This window comes from Mercenaria mercenaria, chromosome 11 (genome assembly GCF_021730395.1).
Source record: "Mercenaria mercenaria strain notata chromosome 11, MADL_Memer_1, whole genome shotgun sequence".
Lineage (NCBI taxonomy): Eukaryota > Metazoa > Mollusca > Bivalvia > Venerida > Veneridae > Mercenaria > Mercenaria mercenaria.
In genome coordinates this window covers 76,912,749-76,932,073 of record NC_069371.1, presented here as the reverse complement: position 1 = coordinate 76,932,073, position 19,325 = coordinate 76,912,749, and the positions used below count along the sequence as shown (strand labels likewise).

General features: G+C 37.1%; 1 protein-coding gene across 2 annotated transcripts in view; it reads left to right on the top strand.

The window, feature by feature from the left end:
* The window catches only part of LOC123531834 (telomerase reverse transcriptase-like), a 69,046-nt gene that overhangs the window by 38,718 nt on the left and 11,003 nt on the right, over positions 1-19,325 (top strand). For both annotated transcript variants that reach the window (XM_045313104.2, XM_053517804.1), the window contains exons 17-21: positions 11,910-12,161; positions 14,810-14,992; positions 15,326-15,400; positions 15,701-15,908; positions 16,911-17,006. In XM_045313104.2, the coding sequence (XP_045169039.2) occupies positions 11,910-12,161; positions 14,810-14,992; positions 15,326-15,400; positions 15,701-15,908; positions 16,911-17,006 (814 nt within the window). The remainder of the gene's footprint in view (positions 1-11,909; positions 12,162-14,809; positions 14,993-15,325; positions 15,401-15,700; positions 15,909-16,910; positions 17,007-19,325) is intronic.

Genomic DNA, 19,325 nt, shown 5'->3' with positions numbered 1-19,325 from the left:
ACGCAGATCTCAAAAATTATAAGACCTGTAACAAAGTTAACCCTTATCATGCTGGACACGATTAATTCTGCCTTTGCAACCAGTGTAGATCTGCACTGTTCGCCATTCAGTCAGTATCTTCTTGGTAAGCACGCCTTTAAACAGTCAGTGGTACTGTCCAGATTGAAAAATGGACAAGTTCATTTTACAAATTTAGCAGGGTAAGGGTTAATTCCTGTCTGCATGCAACAGTTTAGCACAATTTCTGTTTCTGGATATCGAACCAGATCTCAAGGAGTTCTCTTGAAGTCCACAACTAGTTCTCTTGAGGTCAGCAACTAGCTGTAGCCTGATCTCAAGGAGTTCACTTGAGGTCAGCAACTAGCTGTCAAACCAGATCTCAAGGAGTTCACTTGAGGTCAGCAACTAGCTGTCGAACCGGATCTTGAGGAGTTCAAATAAGGTCAGCAACTAGCTGTCGAACTGGATCTCAAGGAGTTCACTTGAGGTCACCAACTAGCTGACAAACCGGATCTCAAGGAGTTCACTTGAGGTCACCAAATAGCTGTCGAACCAAAGAAGTTCACTTGTGGTCAACAAGTAACTGTCAAACCAGATCTCAAGGAGTTCACTTGAGGTCAACAACTAGCTGTCGAACCAGGTCTCGGGGAGTTCACTTGAGGTCAGCAACTAGCTGCCGAACCAGGTTTCGGGGAGTTCACTTGAGGTCAGCAACTAGCTGCCGAACCAGGTCTCGGGGAGTTCACTTGAGATCAACAACTAGCTGCCGAACCAGGTCTCAGGGAGTTCACTTGAGGTCAGCAACTAGCTGCCGAACCAGGTCTCAAGGAGTTCACTTGAGGTCAGCAACTAGCTGCCGAACCAGGTCTCAAGGAGTTCACTTGAGGTCAGCAACTAGCTGTCGAACCAGGTCTCAAGGAGTTCACTTGAGGTCAACAACTAGCTGTCGAACCAGGTCTCAAGGAGTTCACTTGAGGTCAACAACTAGCTGTGGAACCAGGTCTCAAGGAGTTCACTTGAGGTCAGCAACTAGCTGTGCACATGAAGATGGAAGATGATGAGCAAAATACCCTGAAATCCCGAAAATAAGCTGGTTTTGAAAATCAGCCGGTCTTGAAAATAAGCCAACATTGCACTACAGGCACAAAGGGCTCATAAATAAGCCGCACTGAAAAATAAGCCGTTCAATTCTTTTGTATCAGTTATAGTATCAATGACTTTGTTAGGACACCATATGAGATAGTAAAAGTTACCAACGTGTGAATAGCAGATTTATTTTCTGACGTAATAGCAATAAAGCATACTTTGGAATAAATACACCTAAAGCAATGCAAGTTGTGCTGAGATTCAAAACCCTGAACAAATTAAAACTTTAAAAGCAAAAAAAAAAAAAAAAAAAAAATTCCTGTCTCAGACACTTCTTGTCACGTCAGAAATTCTACTAATTAACCTGCTCCGTCTTATAACACAATGCAGTGTTTATCACCTATTGTGTAAGTTATTCATACCCGTTTGCCGATTAAATCATAAATGTATTTGTTTGTTAGGCCGGCCAAAACTTTTTAATGGGTAATTATCTGTTAGCATCGGATTATTTTCATAAAGAAATTGTAATAAATTGTAACAAAACTGGTATGTCAGAAGTATAAATATTTATTGAAGTTTTTACTCGAAAGCAAACTACTATATGACATCCATATCTTCAGTATTTCGGTACTCGATATACGCCAGATTTTAAACCGTTATTGAATATATGTATCTGAAAGTTCTCCGGACTCAAAAATAAGCCGGTCTCGATAATAAGCCACCAAATTCTTACGGAAATTTAAAATAAGCCGCGGCTTATTTTCGGGATTTCAGGGTATTCAGGTTAATCAGAATTTCAAATTATCCAAACATAGAAGGTATAATGAACTTGAGCCAGCCATTACTTAAGCCAGCCTTTACGTAACTGAAGTACTGTTGAAAAGTGGAGCTAAACCAAAAGGAAACTACATGATCTAGAAATGACCCTTGCCAAGGTCACATCGAACTTGAAACAGAAATTACACACCCAGGATTGGGAGTAGCGTTATATAATGTTTTTGTGGTTGTTTATTTGAATGACATTCTCACTTTTCAGGCTTATATATCACATTTCATGATACCTTCATGATAAATGTAATGATAATCATGTTATAGGAATGGTGTTAATGTTTCAAATTTCGATCAGTTTAATTAATATTTATTAGCTAAATTTAAATGAGCCATGCCATGAGAAAACCAACATAGTGGGTTTGCTACCAGCATGGATCCAGACCAGCCTGGGCATCCGCGCAGTCTGGTCAGGATCCATGCTGTTGGCTATCAAAGCCTATTGGAATTAGAGAAACTGTTAGTGAACAGCATGGATCCTGACAAGACTGCGCAGATGCGCAGGCTGGTATGGATCCGCGCAGGCTGGTATGGATCCATGCTGGTCGTAAAGCCACCATGTTGGTTTTTTCATGGCGCGGCTCAATTATAAGCTTGATTTGATGTCCAAGTTAATGAGGTTGTATGAAGGTTATAGAAATTAGGTTGTGTAAGGAGTGATCAGGCTTCACATTCAGGACAGGTGTTTAAATTCTCCCCACCCACCCACACCATTGAGGACATTGGAATGATAAAGTCATTGAAAGTAGAGGAAAAGAAAGGACTTTAGCAAATTTCAATGAGTTTGTAAAGAAATTACTAAAGCTGTTTTATACTTAAAAGGTAATGTCTAATTAGCTGTTTACAGAGATGACACAAAGGTAACACAATCATTAAATGGATGGGCTACAAGTAAAGTCAGTGACTTTGTTTTGCTATTTTTACCACCAAATATAGGCTGTTTCCGCTAGTTCGAAATAGCTATATTTTCCCCTAAAGAAATTCATATATTTCCCTTGGAATTTTAAGAAAATGTTCCATAATATACATAATGAATAATTTTTATAATTCATCATGCTGACACTGTTTACTTCTCATCATTTACCAGAGCTCTAAAGTAAATTGGCATCATTTCTTGCAAATTGGTACTGTTCTGTTACCATAACAATCTTAACGGTTTCTGATTTGGATTTCCCCTTTTTCATGTTTATATCGCAAAATTTTCCACTAGGTTGGTTTGAAAAATGGAAAAAAATAGTCACTGGAAGCGTCAGTTACTGTAATTGTCTCAGTTTTGTACATTTTGAAGATGAGTGCATCAGTTAAGCAGTTTGTAAATATGTTTAGAAGGAATTCAAGAGGGCTGTGATGGCCATAAAGACGCTCACCTGACCATAAGCTTTCGACCTTAAATGGACCCTTGCAAAAAAGCAGAAGTCAAGCAGATTACCATTTGGACCAAGAGTAGTGAGAATTCATTGTTATGCGAAGATGCTATCCATTAAGCGTACAGAAGGTCCAGCCTGGTGTCCACCCATGCGTGATTTATATATGAACTCTACGCACACATCTCTAGTTGATTATCAAACAACTTTCACTTCTGTGACGCAGCAAAACAGTTCCGTTTTCACATTTAACCTTTACCCTGCTAAATTTCTAAAATGGACTGGTCCATCATTGTTCCTCCCGACAACAAAGTTGTAAGTGGGGGTATACTGGTTTCAGGTTGTCTGTCTGTCCGTCTGTCCGTAGACGCAATCTTGTGCGCACCATCTCTCCTTATCCCCTTGACAGAATTTAATGAAACCTAACACAAGTGATCAGTACCAACAGTAGTTGTGCATGGGGCATGTTAGGTTCTTTTAGAAAAAAAATTTGCAGAGTTATGGGACTTTGTTTTTTTGTTACTATACTATATACATAGACACAATCTTGTGCGCACCATCTCTTGTCATCCCCTTGACGCAAGTTAGGCCATCCTTAAAAAATTGTTTGTTTGCAGTAACGCGACCGACTCACGAAAATCGCCGCGACTCAAACAATTTTTTAACCCAAAACTCGGAATTTTTTTTTTTATCGGTGCCGTGTTTTTATTTTTTCCTGTTTCGTTATTTCTTTTAGGTGACTATTTGTATCGCTAAGTTTTCCTAGACAGTGTTCGTTGAGGTTCAACTACATGAATGATCGATATGACCGATAAGAAACAAAATATGTGAATGTTACGCTTTCTGTATACCGCTAATTAACAAGTGACACAAATACGATAATAGGCTGCTCTTCTATGCATTGTTTATCAATTAACTTTTACACATTGATCAATAAATACCTTTGGCAATGACGGACATTATTGTACCAAATACAAACCGCAAAAAGCCCACGTGTCAGTCGGCGCGTGGCATGATTGACATCAGCCAGAAGCTGATTAATATACCAAGCTCCGCCTACTGCCATACTTCCGCTTATGGCGGCGAACAATATTGGAATTCACCGGGATTTTGATTGACAAGGGGCAGTACTTTCGATCTCGAGACGCATAAAAGAAAATTTCCTCGGGTCAAGCCGACGCACGGTACATTTTTTGTGCGGGTCAAATACGAGTTTTTCTCGATAAGTGCGAGTGAAAACCCAGAACCTCGTGTCTACCGAACCCTGCCGATTTCCTGATATACTACAAAAAATTCATGCAAAAAGTTGTTTAGAAAATTCCACATGGACAAATCGTGGTACATAGTCTTATCTGTGCAATACTGCAGGCGTATTTAACCGAGTTTTAGATTTGTAAAATAATGATTTTTCTCGTACGTAAAACATCTGGGATAGATAAATTCTTGGATATCATTCTGTCATAATTTCTCAAACAATTTTGCAAACAAATAATAATTTTAGTTTCGATCTTTTGTCGTTGTGTAATCTTTTTTATCTGCCCCGAGGATAAAACTGCATTGACACTGCACAAGTCACTTGGAAAGAGCACAATAAACGTCAAAAATATTAGACAAACAAAATTTTCTTACCTGAAAATTTATTTATAAAAGTTAAACATCCTTTCAATGCAATGACTAAAACCAGCGAAAGAAATCCATAATGTTTACATTTCTAGATTTTCCTATTTAAGTGAAATTAAATTTCCATGGGTCCACTTTTTCCTATTTTTCAAAACCCAGACTTTAGAAACATAGTTATTATTACTGAAACTTTCTGTGACTTAAATAATGTAACTGAAATTCATGCAAATTTTTGACACCTGCCATCAGAAACTGGGTTTAACCTGTTTGACAACTGTTTCTTTTAATGTGTGCCGACAGTAGCAGATCAAAGAAGACAGTAGCAGATCAAAGAAGACGTGTATTCTGTGTGATGACATAGTGATGTCACTGCTTTTGACATGTATTTAATTCAAGAAGTGACTGTGAAATGCTTTTATGGGTTTTTATGTTTTGACTTTGAGTGCATTAGCACTGGGAGCTTGATTTATTTTTTGCTGATATGGAATTAACCTAGCTTTTTTTTAATTGTATTCATATTCAGATTAGGCTTTTCTTGGTTAAGGCAGTCATTGCAAGAGTGAAAAAAAACACACTTTAATTTGCAGTTTAATCACATTAGATTCACAAGGATAAGAAATTAGGTTTACATTGAACAAAGAAGTATATTTTATAGCTCTTTGCATTGAAGGATAAGAAAACAGAATCACTGATATTTTCAGTGAATTTGTTATTTACTTTAAATCAATAGGCTTAAACAAAGACAGGAAATAATAATAATAAAAAAAAAAGTAAATTTAGTTCCATTTTCAACTTGCATGTCATGGCGCTATTAAAAATCTTTCCACGTTTCCCTAAAATCACTCCACCTCTCCCTAAAATCTCTCCACTTCTCCATAATCTTAGCTGAGGAAGAAATGACTTCTCCCTAAAATATTAGCATAGCTTTAGCCCTGAGTAAACAATGTAAAACAATTAAGTATTGTATAAAAATTACATGATACATAGGCTTTGAAGGAGTGCTGTGCTAGTAATCCGACTCAGGTCTACAGGGTAAAATATCAAAGATTTTGCTATGTACTTCAATGCTGTCCATTGGAGTAGGAATCCTAAGGAATGTAATGTTTTTTTTATTACCCCAGCCAGTGCAAGGACATTCAAAAGGTCTGGCCAATTATTTTTGTTTAATATATTGATAATCTTAAATTTTTAAGTTTCATATGGAGATAATAAGCTCTGTTTCTGACTGGTGTCAGGCTATCTGTTGTTTTTACTGTTATTAAAAAGGTGATATTAATATTAGTATTCATACTATGTGAAAACTACCACCCTTGCAGATATGTTACAATCAAGTTAGCATTCTACAGAGAAGTGTTAGTACCCAAAAGGTGTATAAACCAGAGGGTTAAAAAGAAAATGCAGGTGTTGTACAATTAGCATACAAAAAAAAAAAAACGAAAAAAAAAAAAACCCTACCTACCTACTCACACTAAAAATTCTGGGTCGCGTTACTGCAAACAAACAATTTTTTAAGGATGGCCTTAATGAAACTTCACACAAGTGATCAGTACCAACAGTAGTTGTGCATTGGGCATGTTAGGTTCTTTTAGAAAAAAAATTTGCAGAGTTATGGAACTTTGTTTTTTTGTTACTATACTATATACATAGACACAATCTTGTGCGCACCATCTCTCGTCATCCCCTTGACACAATTTAATGAATCTTCACACAAGTGATCAGTACCAACAGTAGTTGTGCATGGGGCATGTTAGGTTCTTTTAGAAAAAAAATTTGCAGAGTTATGGGACTTTGTTTTTTTGTTACTATACTATATACATAGACACAATCTTGTGCGCACCATCTCTCCTCATCCCCTTGACACAATTTAATGAAACTTCACACAAGTGATCAGTAACAACAGTAGTTGTGCATGAGGCATGTTAGGTTCTTTCAGCGACAAAAATTGCAGAGTTATGGGACTTTGTTTCTTGTTAACATACTATGTACATACAGTCTGCATATGCAATCTTGTGCGTGCCTAATCTACCAAACCCTTACACACAATTTAATGAAACTTCACACAAGTGATCAGTACCAACCCTAGTTGTGCATGATGCATGTTACATTCTTTTAGATAAATATTCTGCATAGTTATGGGACTTTGTTTTTTGTTACTATACTGTATTCATACAGTCTATATACATACAGTCCACATAATTATGCAATCTTGTGTGTGTCAAATTGCAGTGTACCCTGTCAGTGCATGAGGGGGGTACATTCATCACCTTTAGTGATAGCTCTAGTTTAATTTGGGCAATACTATTTATTATATTAAAAGGGGTGATCACTGAAAATTTACTGACTAAATAGCGAACAGTGCAGACCATGTGCAGGCTGATCTTGGTCTGCACTGGTCCCAAAGGCAGAATCACTTGCCGCCAGCAGGCTAAAGGTTAAATACTTAATCAAACTTAACTCACTGCAGCTTAGACAAACTATTTACAACTACATACATAAGGTATTTGTTTTGTTTCATAATGTAGATCCATATTTCGAGGGTTGATTGGAAAACTGTTGTAATGCTGATTAAACAAACTTCCCTTTCAGTCCTTAGTTTAGTAGGACAAGTACTTGTAATTGCATTTTTAGCTCGACTATTCGAAGAATAAGTAGAGCTATCCTACTCACCTTGGCGTCGGCGTCACACCTTGGGTTAAGTTTTTCGTACCAGTCCACATTTTGACAAAGTCTTTTGAGATAAAGCTTTGAAACTTTCAACACTTGTTTACCATCATCATGGCCAGTTATAGGCAAGAGCACATAACTCACTCAAGGATTTTGGCTGAATTATGGCCCCTTTTGACTTAGAAATCATGGTTAAGTTTTTCGTACCAGTTCATATTTTGACAAAGTCTTTTGAGATAAAGATTTGAAACTTTCAATATTTGTTTACCATCACCATGTCCAGTTATAGGCAAGAGCACATAACTCCATCAAGGATTTTGGCTGAATTATGGCCCTTTTTGACTTAGAAATCTGGGTTAATATTTCGTACCAGTTCATATTTTGACAGTCTTTTGAGATAAAGCTTTGAAACTTTTAACACCTGTTTACCATCACCATGTCCGGTTATAGGCAAGAGTACATAACTCCATCAAGGATTTTGGCTGAATTATGGCCCCTTTTGACTTAGAAATCTTGTTTATGTTTTTCGTACCAGTTCATATTTTGACAAAGTCTTTTGAGATAAAGCTTTGAAACTTTCAGTACTTTTTTACCATCACCATGTCCAGTTATAGGCAAGAGCACATAACTCCATCAAGGATTTTGGCTGAATTATGGCCCTTATTGACTTAGAAATCTGGGTTAATATTTCGTACCAGTTCATATTTTGACAAAGTCTTTTGAGATAAAGCTTTGAAACTTTCAACACCTGTTAACCATCACCATGTCCAGTTATAGGCAAGAGTACATAACTCCATCAAGGATTTTGGCTGAATTATGGCCCCTTTTGACTTAGAAATCATGGTTAAGTTTTTCGTACCAGTTCATATTTTTTGTAAAGTGTTTGACATATGGCTTTGAAACTTTTATCACTTGTTTAGTATAATAGTCTCTATCTGTAGGAAAGAGAACATAACTCTCATCTATTTTGGCTTAATTATGGTCCTTTTTGGATTTTGAAATTGGTTCTGTTTTCATACAAGTCCATGTTTTGTCAAAACTATTTGACATATGGCTTTTAAACTTTGAACACTTGTTTATCATTATGATTTCCATCTGTAGGCAAGAGTACATACTAGTAACTATTTTGACTGAATTATGGCCCTTTTTGGACTTTGACATTGGCTCATATATTGCCATTTAGTGCAAGACTTATCGAAATCAAAGTAATACAGGAACATTGTTTGTCTAATCTATTTATTTCTTTTGTCTGAATATCCGTGGAAATATTTTGACCCCATTCTTCAATCATTTCTTCGAATAGTCGAGCGCGCTGTCATCAGACAGCTCTTGTTACATTAGAATGTTACAAAGTTCGATTTTAATCTTTATCTAATATCTTAAAGCAAGTGTAACATTATGTGTGCTTTATGATACACATTCAACAAGGACTTAAAGCAAAGATCTTTTTTTAGCTTGCTTCTATTGTTTATAAAATATTTTTTACTGTGATTTATATTAACATGAAATTATATTGGCAGGAGTTTTTTAGCAAACTCGAGAACAAGTTAGCTTTTTGGCATAGTCACACAGAAATACGTTGGACATCTTGTAGTTATGTGTGAATAATAATCATTTGAAGCCATTATGTTATTTCTGTTGCAAGTTCTATGAGACTTTAAACCATATCCCAGATAACCAGATATTCATGTGGTGAAGTGACATTTAAAGATAAAAATATCAAGATCTTCTCTTTTGCAAGGATTTTCTGCTAGGTGTCCAGATTGAAAGCAAAACTCGACACAGAATCTTGACACAAAAACTGATACCAGCGTTGTAACAGTAACTGTTGTTACAAACCTTCCATTTACGCCAGGTTTGAATGTGAGGTTGTTATTTTGCTCCCTGGCTGTGTCATACCAAAGACGTGACAAAATTAATGGTACTTATAGCAAACCTCACACGTTGGTGCTCAGCTCTAGGACTGGTCAGCCTGGTGTTAATATGATGTGACTGGGTGTGATATTGTGTTTGCGTCATGGTGTTCCAGTGAGGCAGTTCTATAAAGTTGGGCATTATTTATGTGCTCACTTCTAAAAGTAGACAATCTCATTTATATGACCGAAAAATAATTGAAAACGACACTAACACCTGAAACTCTTTTTATACAACAATTAAAGATAAAAAGTAAGCAAAAGACTGCAAGTTTATTTCAGTGGAATTCATGCAGTAAGTTAATGTTATTTGAACTTCAGCAATATCATCTTACAAAATGAATTTCCAGCTCAAGTTCAGTATAATTTTGCAGCATTCGACAAGATATACAAGGTAACAGGTCACAGAAATAAAGAAAAGAAAACATATTTTTTTGAACTAGAACTGTGACTAGATGTGAAATTAGTTCGCACCACAAACTTTGTAAGATGACTGTAGTACACTGAGGCTGTCTGAAAACTTCAGTTTTTGAGGTATAATAAATAATTTTTGCTACACCCTTAAATCACTACATCAGGGCCTTCATTTCAATTTAATAAGATAGAGATTCTGTAAAATCATTTAATTTTGTGGGCATGAAATTTCGTGGTTTTAGTTAAAACAGCAATTTCGTTGGGATATGAGTTCGTGGATTTCAACTTTTGAACATAAAATGAATGGGAATTTTACATGTTCGTTGGGATTAAATTTCGTGGATTGACTCGACCATGAAATCCACGAAAAATTTGTCTCCCACAAATATTAATGATTTCACAGTATTAAATTTTATCATCATAAAGCCGATACTACATGTTGTCTAACCATTTTCCTGTGGTACTTAGTACCTCCCCTGTGAACACAAATTAGTCATTATTTTGAGAGTAAATCTAGTATAGCCCGTGTAGTGCAGTAATATTTTCATTATAACCTGAAAAATGCCCCATGTGGTTCTGGGACAATCTGTATAATAATTATGAAAAGAAATGGAATCACAGTCTTATCCTTGCATGATCATAAGAGGTGATAAATAGTGTCCGAACACTTGGTCTTGCTGTATCCCTTTGATTCCAGCAGGTATGGCAGTTTTGATTCCATAACTCGTGTTTTTATTTCAATGTAAATGGGATATGGAACCCAAATGTTTAGTCCTGCTTGGCGCCGTATAACCTTTTCTGGGTAGGTGTACCATTAAACCCAAATCAAAGCAACCTGAAAACCTGCATCCAAATAGCGGATAAGCCGTGTGTGGAGTTTGATTGGTCATTTTCTTGTTTCTAAAATACAATTTTAACCCTTACTTGCTAAATAATGTCTCCCCTATACGTGGGGGAGACATATTGTTTTTGCCTTTGCTGTCAGTCCATCGGTCCGTCCGTCCATACGAAGCTTGTCCGGCTTTCACAGGTCAATGGGATATGGAACCCAAAAGTTTAGTCCTGCTTGGCGCCATATAACGTTTTCTGGGTAGGTGTACCATTAAACCCAAATCAAAGCAACCTGAAAACCTGCATCCAAATAGAGGATAAGCCGTGTGTGGAGTTTGATTGGTCATTTTCTTGTTTCTAAAATACAATTTTAACCCTTACTTGCTAAATAATGTCTCCCCCATATGTGGGGGAGACATATTGTTTTTGCCTTTGCCGTCTGTCTGTCAGTCCATCGGTCCGTCTGTTGGTATGAAGCTTGTCTGGCTTTCACAGGTCAAACTGCTGGCCGGATTTCGACAAAACTTCAGCAGTGATCAGTACCAAGCCTAGTTGTGCATATCACTGACTCGTTCCACTTTGCTGCACAAAATGGCTGCCAGAGCTAAAGATAGAAAAATCTTGTCCGACTTGCACAGGTCAAACTTCTGGCTGGATTTAGACGGAACTTCACAGGAGTGATCAGTGCCAACCCTAGTTGTGCATAGCATTGGCACGTTCTGCTTCACTGCACAAAATGGCCACCAGAGCTAAAAATAGAAAAATCTTGTCGGCTTTCACAGGTCAAACTGCTGGACAAATTTCAACGAAACTTCACAGGAGTGGTCAGTACCAAGCCTAGTTATGCATATCGCCGGCATGTTCCACTTCGCTGCACAAAATGGCTGGCAGAGCTAAAGATAGAAAAATCTTTTCGGACTTTACAGGTCGAACTGCTGGACAGACCAATTTACTGTTAAAAGGTGTGCTTACCGAAAAGATACAAACTCAATGGCGTACAGTGCAGATCTTGATCAGACTGCACAGATATGAAGGCTGATCATGATCTACACTGGTCGCAAAGGCAGAATGGATCGTGTCTAGCATGTTAAGGGTTAAGAAAACCTTGTAGTCCGATCAAAATTACCTAATTAACCTTAGTTTTTACTGTTTCTGACATACACTTTTCATATACTGTGACCATTTTCAGACACATTCTGTGAACAAGCAGATACTGGATCTACACAGCGTCATGACGTATCTAAAGAACCGTAACCCATCTATTATCGGCCATGGAAAGCTTGGCACCAATGATATCTACAAGTCATGGAAGTCATTGGTCGGGGATTGGAAAAAGTCGGACTGTCCCAAGCTGTATTTTGTCAAGACAGATATTTCTAACTGTTATGATTCAATCAGACAGAATAAGCTGTATGCTATAATGGAGGACATCTTGAAAAAAGTAAGATTTGCTAAATTTAGTTCGTGTTAACAGCAACAAAGTTCTCAAACTTATTTAATTAAGCTCCATGACTTAACTTCCTGAGCTTCTTCAGTATTTTAAGGGGTTTGTTCACACATTTTAGGGGAATTTTTTTCTCTCTCAGAAATCCATAAAATGTGAGTACTGTGAAAATGCCTGGTGGTATAAATTTATTTGCATATGATTCTTGCAAGATATCCTGATAAATAACTAAAAAATCTGCTGAAGGGAGTAAACCATTGCAATGCTTTTGAAATAATGGAAGAAATAAACATTCTTCCTGCTTTTTTACCAATATCTCACTGTAACATATTTCAGTGCCATATACACATTGAATTTCTATGTCAAACTTGATGGAAGTGAACATGTTGAAACATTTCATCCAAACTGTTAATAAGTAGCTTGAAAGAGGGAAATTTAGACTGGAACTGCAAATTCTCCATTTGCTGTAACTTCATCAATAGCACATTTATACTGCTGAAATTCTTTCGAGTCCGAATGAAGATCTGGCAAACTGCACATTTGACAATGGCAGAGGAAAGTAAAAATCTAGCTGTTTAAATCTCAAGGTTCGGACTTAAAGAATGTTGACGGAAATGGGCCTGGTGCATATGCTTTGATGAGCAATTTTGGTCACTGTGGTAAAGTTATGCCCTCACTGGGGTTCAAACTTGTGACCTTTGGATTAAGAGATTAATGTGCTCCCCATGTTTTAGTGTAAGGGGAGAGTTGGGGTTGGGGGTAATAGCAAACTTGCAGAAGTAAATGTAGGTAACTGTAAATTGTTCTTCCTGTGGTTTCTTTGAAAACTACTTGTATGTTAACTAAAGTCGTAGGGAAGTTTGGTAATAGCCAAAATTCTCAGTTTGTTAAACTTGGTCTTATTCCTTTTGACTACTCTGAACTCTACACACACCTCAAGTCAATGGAGTGAAAAGGAGTAGTGTTCCAGAATGTTCAGAATGTGTGCAGACCATTCTAAATAAAATGTGATGCAGACAGAACTGTCAAATTATAAATATTTGTGACAATGGAAAGCAAGTTTTTGTTCCTATGAACTACAGGTGATCGTGCTGGGTACCACAGCAGAACAGTGTACTATTTTATTCCTTTGACAACAAATAGTAGATTAATATGAAATTTTTATAGCACTTCAATGTAGTGAAAGGAATATTGTCCAAGAGAAAAATGCAAAAGCCTTGTCAACATGAGTAAGTCCACAAAAGCAAAGCTCTCCATTTACAATAATTATCGCATATCCTTTCCGCACCTGTAACGTAATAAAACATATTAGCGTCTGATGGCCCTTTCACGCTTCTGTAGAATCAACATTTATAACACGAAATTCATTTTGAAATTATTTCTGAAATGTCTAAGTCTGCAGCTCTACGGAAATATCTTGCATCAGAGGCACATGCGCACACATTTTGATGGTGACCCCTGCGCGTGACCCCTGACTATCGACCAATGCAAATGCAACTTGTTTTCAAGTTTAGGCTGTCTACTTGCATTTTCTTTACTTCCGGAAATAGCTGAAGGTTGAATGACGTCATTTTCTGTGTTGTCAAGAACATACCTATGCTTGGCGAGATTGCATGAAAATGTGACTGGTGTCCTAAGGATATGGGACAAAATCTCTATATTTGAAACCTTTGCTAATAAAATGCAACACTTAACATTACAAAATAAAGTTATGTTTATAAGCATACAGACTGACTGCAGAACATTTGCATTGTTAAATACGTCAAATGAAACCAAAAGTAGTTTCTTCCTACAGTAGAATTTGTTATAAGGGAGAGAAGTAAGAATAGCTACTTTTTACATTGTGTGTTTGATTGTTTGCCTTATTCCTGGTACCAGTATTCATACTAAGCAGCGTTAATACTTTGAAAATGACATCAAACCAATTTTTATAGTCCCATCAAACTTGGTTTTGGAGCTAAATTAAAAAATTGGAAATCACTGTTCACTTCCATCCTTCCAGACTTACTTTCTTTAGATACTCTGCTACAAATAAAATTTTGAATTATACAACAGACTTGAAGGATTATTTGACAAATTCACATGCTAAGTCCCATAACTGAGACTTTCTTCACAAAGCCTGCTTAGCTCAATAAGGAGAGAGTGCAGGTCTACGGATCACGGGGTCATGAGTTTGATCCCGGTGGACAGGGCGTATGTTCTCTGTGATGATTTGATAGAAGACATTGTGTCTGAAATCATTTGTCTTCCACCTCTGATTCATGTGGGAAAGTTGGCAGTTACTTGCGGAAAACAGGTTTGTGCTAGTACATAATCCAGGAACACTGGTTTCGTTAACTGCCTGCCGTTACATAACTGACAGCATTAAACCCAAAGCTAAAAACTAAAGTATTTCTCTTTTTGCTTTGGAAAAAATTGTTTCTTTAATATCTAAGGAACTGATACTGACACCATTTTAGCTCACTTGAGCTTTTGTGATCGCATGATGTCTGTCGTCCTTCAGTCTGTCAACAACTTCTAAAAAAAATCTTCTTCAAAATAACTGGGCAGATTTACACCAAACTTCACAGGAATGATCCTTGGGTGGTCCCCTTTCAAAATTTTACAAAGAATTATATTCCACACAGAACTCTGTATGTTTGCAGGAGATGAATGATGAAGAATTTATCATCAGAAAGTATTTCACTGTTGGAATAAAGGATGGAAACATGTACAGAAAGTTTCATCGTGACGTAACCCCAATGTCCGAGTTCAACCCTGATTTCTCATCCTTCTGTACACAGAAAGCAAATAAGGAGAAGCTGAAGAATGTCATCTTTGTGGATAAGGTAGGCTGAACAGTGTCATATTTTAGGATAAGTTAATCTGAACAGTATGATCTAGGCTGGCTTATGGAATTTTGGTGGTAAGAATCCAGGTGCCCAGTCATAATGAAGTAATGCACGAAGGTGCATCTGCTAGAAAGTAGTCATATGACATAATTTTGTTGGTGTGACGTTAAACCCAACAAAAAATCAAAACGAATCCAAGACCTTTCAAACCTAAGGCAGACATACTACCACAATGCTATAAGATAATGCTATGTAGCAAGGAAGTTGAAGTGCAGTCTAGCACTCTGTCTTACTGGCACAATGATAAGTAATCTTGTGTAACAATTTCAGGTTGTATACCAGCATGAGACATGTGAGTCACTGCTGAAGTTACTGAAGAGTCATCTATTCAACAATTTGATAAAAGTGAGTAATGTTCTTGTATTGTGTTAGTGTAAAAATAGAATTAACAAATAAGCAAGGCCTTCCAGAAGTTTATTGTCTAATTTATCACGGTTCAGAGTTCCGATGCGCGGGAATTGAACCACAAGGGCATTAGTCTGAGTGATTTAATATCTAAGCATCTGAATAATGATCTCAACTTTACTTTGTAGTTTTTACTGTGCTGACAGTATTTAGGTAGGAACCCACTATTGTTGCAGACCTGTCAAGGGTCATTTATCTTCATTTCACTGTGTAGTTTTTACTATTCTGACAATATTTCAGGTAGGGAACCACTACTGCCTGCAAACCTCAGGAATCAGTCAAGGATCAGTTATTTCCACTTTACTGTGTAGTTTTTACTACGCTGACATGGAGAGAAGTCTGTTCAAATTTACTGCGGGAGAATTCCTGATGAGAATTGTGGATGACTACCTGTATGTTACACCTTCGCAAGAACAAGCTGTTACCTTCCTGAATACAATGATCAGAGGTATGTTTCCTAATCTTGATTTAATTAAAATCAGTGTGACTTTAAACCCAACAAAAACAAATGCTTGAGCTGAGATCATATACATATAAAGCTCCATGAATTTTGGAGAAACAAGTTTTCCCTTAAGGTAGTTCTGCACGTTAGGATCGAAATTTTTTCGACAATGTAGAATTTGATTAAACTCTGATTTTTCAAAACTTTCGAATATACTAAGAATATTCAGTAAATGAATAAGATAGGGTGGTGTCCTTGATTTTTTGCTAGACTGATTTGAAAAATTTCGACCTCACGCAATTTTTTATAATGGGAGTCTATGGGAAAAACGCAATATTCATAACATTTTTGCGAATAGAAATTTTTCTACAATGTAGATTTTAATTAAACTTCTAACAGTCGTAGATAAACATATGACCTAAAATATGATGAAATAAAATATATAGGTCTGTGTGCTTATTTGTGAGATACCTGACTATAATTAAATTGAACCGCCTATTTTAAGCTAATTTTAAGACATTATTTTGAATTATTTAACTTGTAAGATGTTTTAATATCATATTTTAACTTTGGAAAGATAGTAACAGTGCCATTTTAATACATTTACTCACGGGTTGCCCTTAACTCATAAACTGATTTTCGTTTCCCTACGCTGAATCCAAGCATTATTCTACGTTTTCCGGATAATTGACGTTACGCCATCTCTTCCGGTTTATCAAACGTGTAGAACTACCTTAACAAGTTACAACACTTGTGTTTGAAAATTTAGGTTGTTTATGGACATATTTCCTATTTTAAACTTTAGCCTGCTGGCAGCAAGTGATTCAGCTTTTGCGACCAGTGCAGACTGATCATGGTCTGCATTGTTCGCTATTCAGTCAGTAAGTTTTCAGTGAACATCCCTTCCAATAATAAATGGTATTGTCCAAATTGAATGATGGAACAGTCTATTTTTGAAATTTAGCAGGGTAAAGGTTAAAGTGTTAAAATCCATATCTACCTTTCCAGGGGTTCCAGAATACCACTGCTGTACCAACAAGGAGAAAATTTTAACAAGTTTCATGTTTGAACATAATGATGGCATCCTACCCATGGTCTCAATAGGTAAACTTCCATAATTCATAAATATTCAAGGATTTATTTTCACTGACTTTGCATTTTGGTTATCTTTCAGAAATAAGTCATTGCAAAGACTTATTAATTACACATCTTATTATGCCTCCTCCATAGGTGGTGGAGACATATTGTTTTTGCCGTCCATCTGTCCATCTGCATTAAGCTTGTCCGGCTTTCACAGGTCAAACTGCTGGCCGCGTTTCGATCAAACTTCACAGGAGTGATCAGTACCAAGCCTAGTTGTGTGTGTCACCAGCACATTCTGCTTCGCTACACAGAATGGGTGCCAGAGCTGAAGATAGAAAAATCTTGTCCGGCTTTCACAGGTCAAACTGCTGGCTGGATTTTGACGAAACTTCACAGGAGTGATCAGTACCAAACCTAGTTGTGCATATCGCTGGCACTTTCCATTTTGCTGCACAAAATGGCAACCAGAGCTAAAAATCGAAAAATCTTGTCCAGCTTTCACAGTTCAAACTGCTGGACAGATTTCGACGAAACTTCACAGGAATGATCAGACCAAGCCTAGTTGTGCATATCCCCGACACGTTTTGCTTCGCTTCACAAAATGGCAGCCAGAGCTAAAGGTATACATGGGGGGAGACAAATGTTTTTGTGATGAAAACACCTAGTTATATTTTACTTTTATTTGATTAACAGTATGTAACTATATAATTTTTACATATAACAAAGAATGTAGAGGTGTTAGAAATGTGAAATAGACACTTTTCAAAGTGTATGAATAGATAAAAAATATTCCTTTTAAATGTTATTTTGTACTTGAAGAAATTTTAGCAGACAGATTTTGTTTCTCTTTGTTATGCAAATATTTTTAGCTCCCCTGAGCCAAAGGCTCATGGTGGGCTTTTGTGACCACTCAATGTCCGTCATGCGTCTTCCGTCCGTCAACATTTCCTAAAAAAATCTGCTTGAAACCACTAGGCAGAATTACACCAAACTTCACAGGAATGATCCTTGGGTGGCCCCCTTTGAAAATTGTTCAAAGAATTGAATTCCATGCAGAACTCTGGTTGCCATGGCAACCGAAAGGAAAAACTTTAAAAATCTTCTTGTCCAAAACCGCAGGACCTAGGGCTTTGATATCTGGTGTGTAGCATCATCTAGTGGTCCCCTACCAAAATTGTTCAAATTATCCCCCTAGGGTCAAATATGGCCCCACCCCGGGGGTCACATGGTTTATATAGACTTATATAGGGAAAACTTTGAAAATCTTCTTGTACAAAACCACATGGCCTAGGGCTTTGATATTTGGTATGTAGCATCATCTAGTGGTCCTCTACCAAGATTATTCAAATTATCCCCCTAGGGTCAAATATGGCCCCGCCCCGGGGATCACAAGTTTTACATAGATTTACATAGGAAAAAAGTTTAAAAATCTTCTTGTCTGAAACCACAACACTTAGACCTTTGATATTTGGTTTGTAGCATTGTCTTATGATCCTCTACCAAAATTGTTTGAATTGTACCCCTTAGGTGAAAAGAGGCCCTGCCCTGGGGGTCCCAAGTTTTATATAGACTTGTGTATGAAAAACTTTGAAAGTCTTCTTGTACAAAACCACATGGCCTAGGGCTTTGATATTTGGTATGTAGCATCATCTAGTGGTCCTCTACCAAGATTGTTCAAATTATCCCCCTAGGTTCAAATATGGCCCCGCCCCGGGGGTCATAGGATTTATATAGACTTATATAGGGAAAACTTTGAAAACCTTCTTGTATAAAACCACATGGCCTAGGGCTTTGATATTTGGTATGTAGCATCATCTAGTGGTCCTCTACCAAGATTGTTCAAATTATCCATTAGGGTCAAATATGGCCCCGCCCCGGGGATCACAAGTTTTACATAGACTTATATAGTTTAAAAATCTTCTTGTATGAAACCCCAACCCTTAGACCTTTGATATTTGGTTTGTAGCATTGTCTTATGGTCCTCTACCAAAATTGTCCAAATTGTACCCCTTAGGTGAAAAGAGGCTCTGCCCTGGGGGTCACAAGTTTTATATAGACTTATATAGGAAAAAGCTTTAAAAATCTTCTTGTCAGAAACCATACGACTAGGCTTTTGATATTTGGTATGATGCATTGTCTAGTAGTCCTCTACCAAAATTGTTCAAATTATGCCCCTGTTTTTAAAAGAGGCCCCGCCCTGGGGTCGCTTAGTTATTATGTGAGTTATATAGGAAAAATACTTAAAAAACATCTGATCCTATTTCCAAGACTATTTAGTTATAATTACCTGATGACCCCAAGTAATATGATGTCACTTGACTGTGACCTTGACCTACTGAC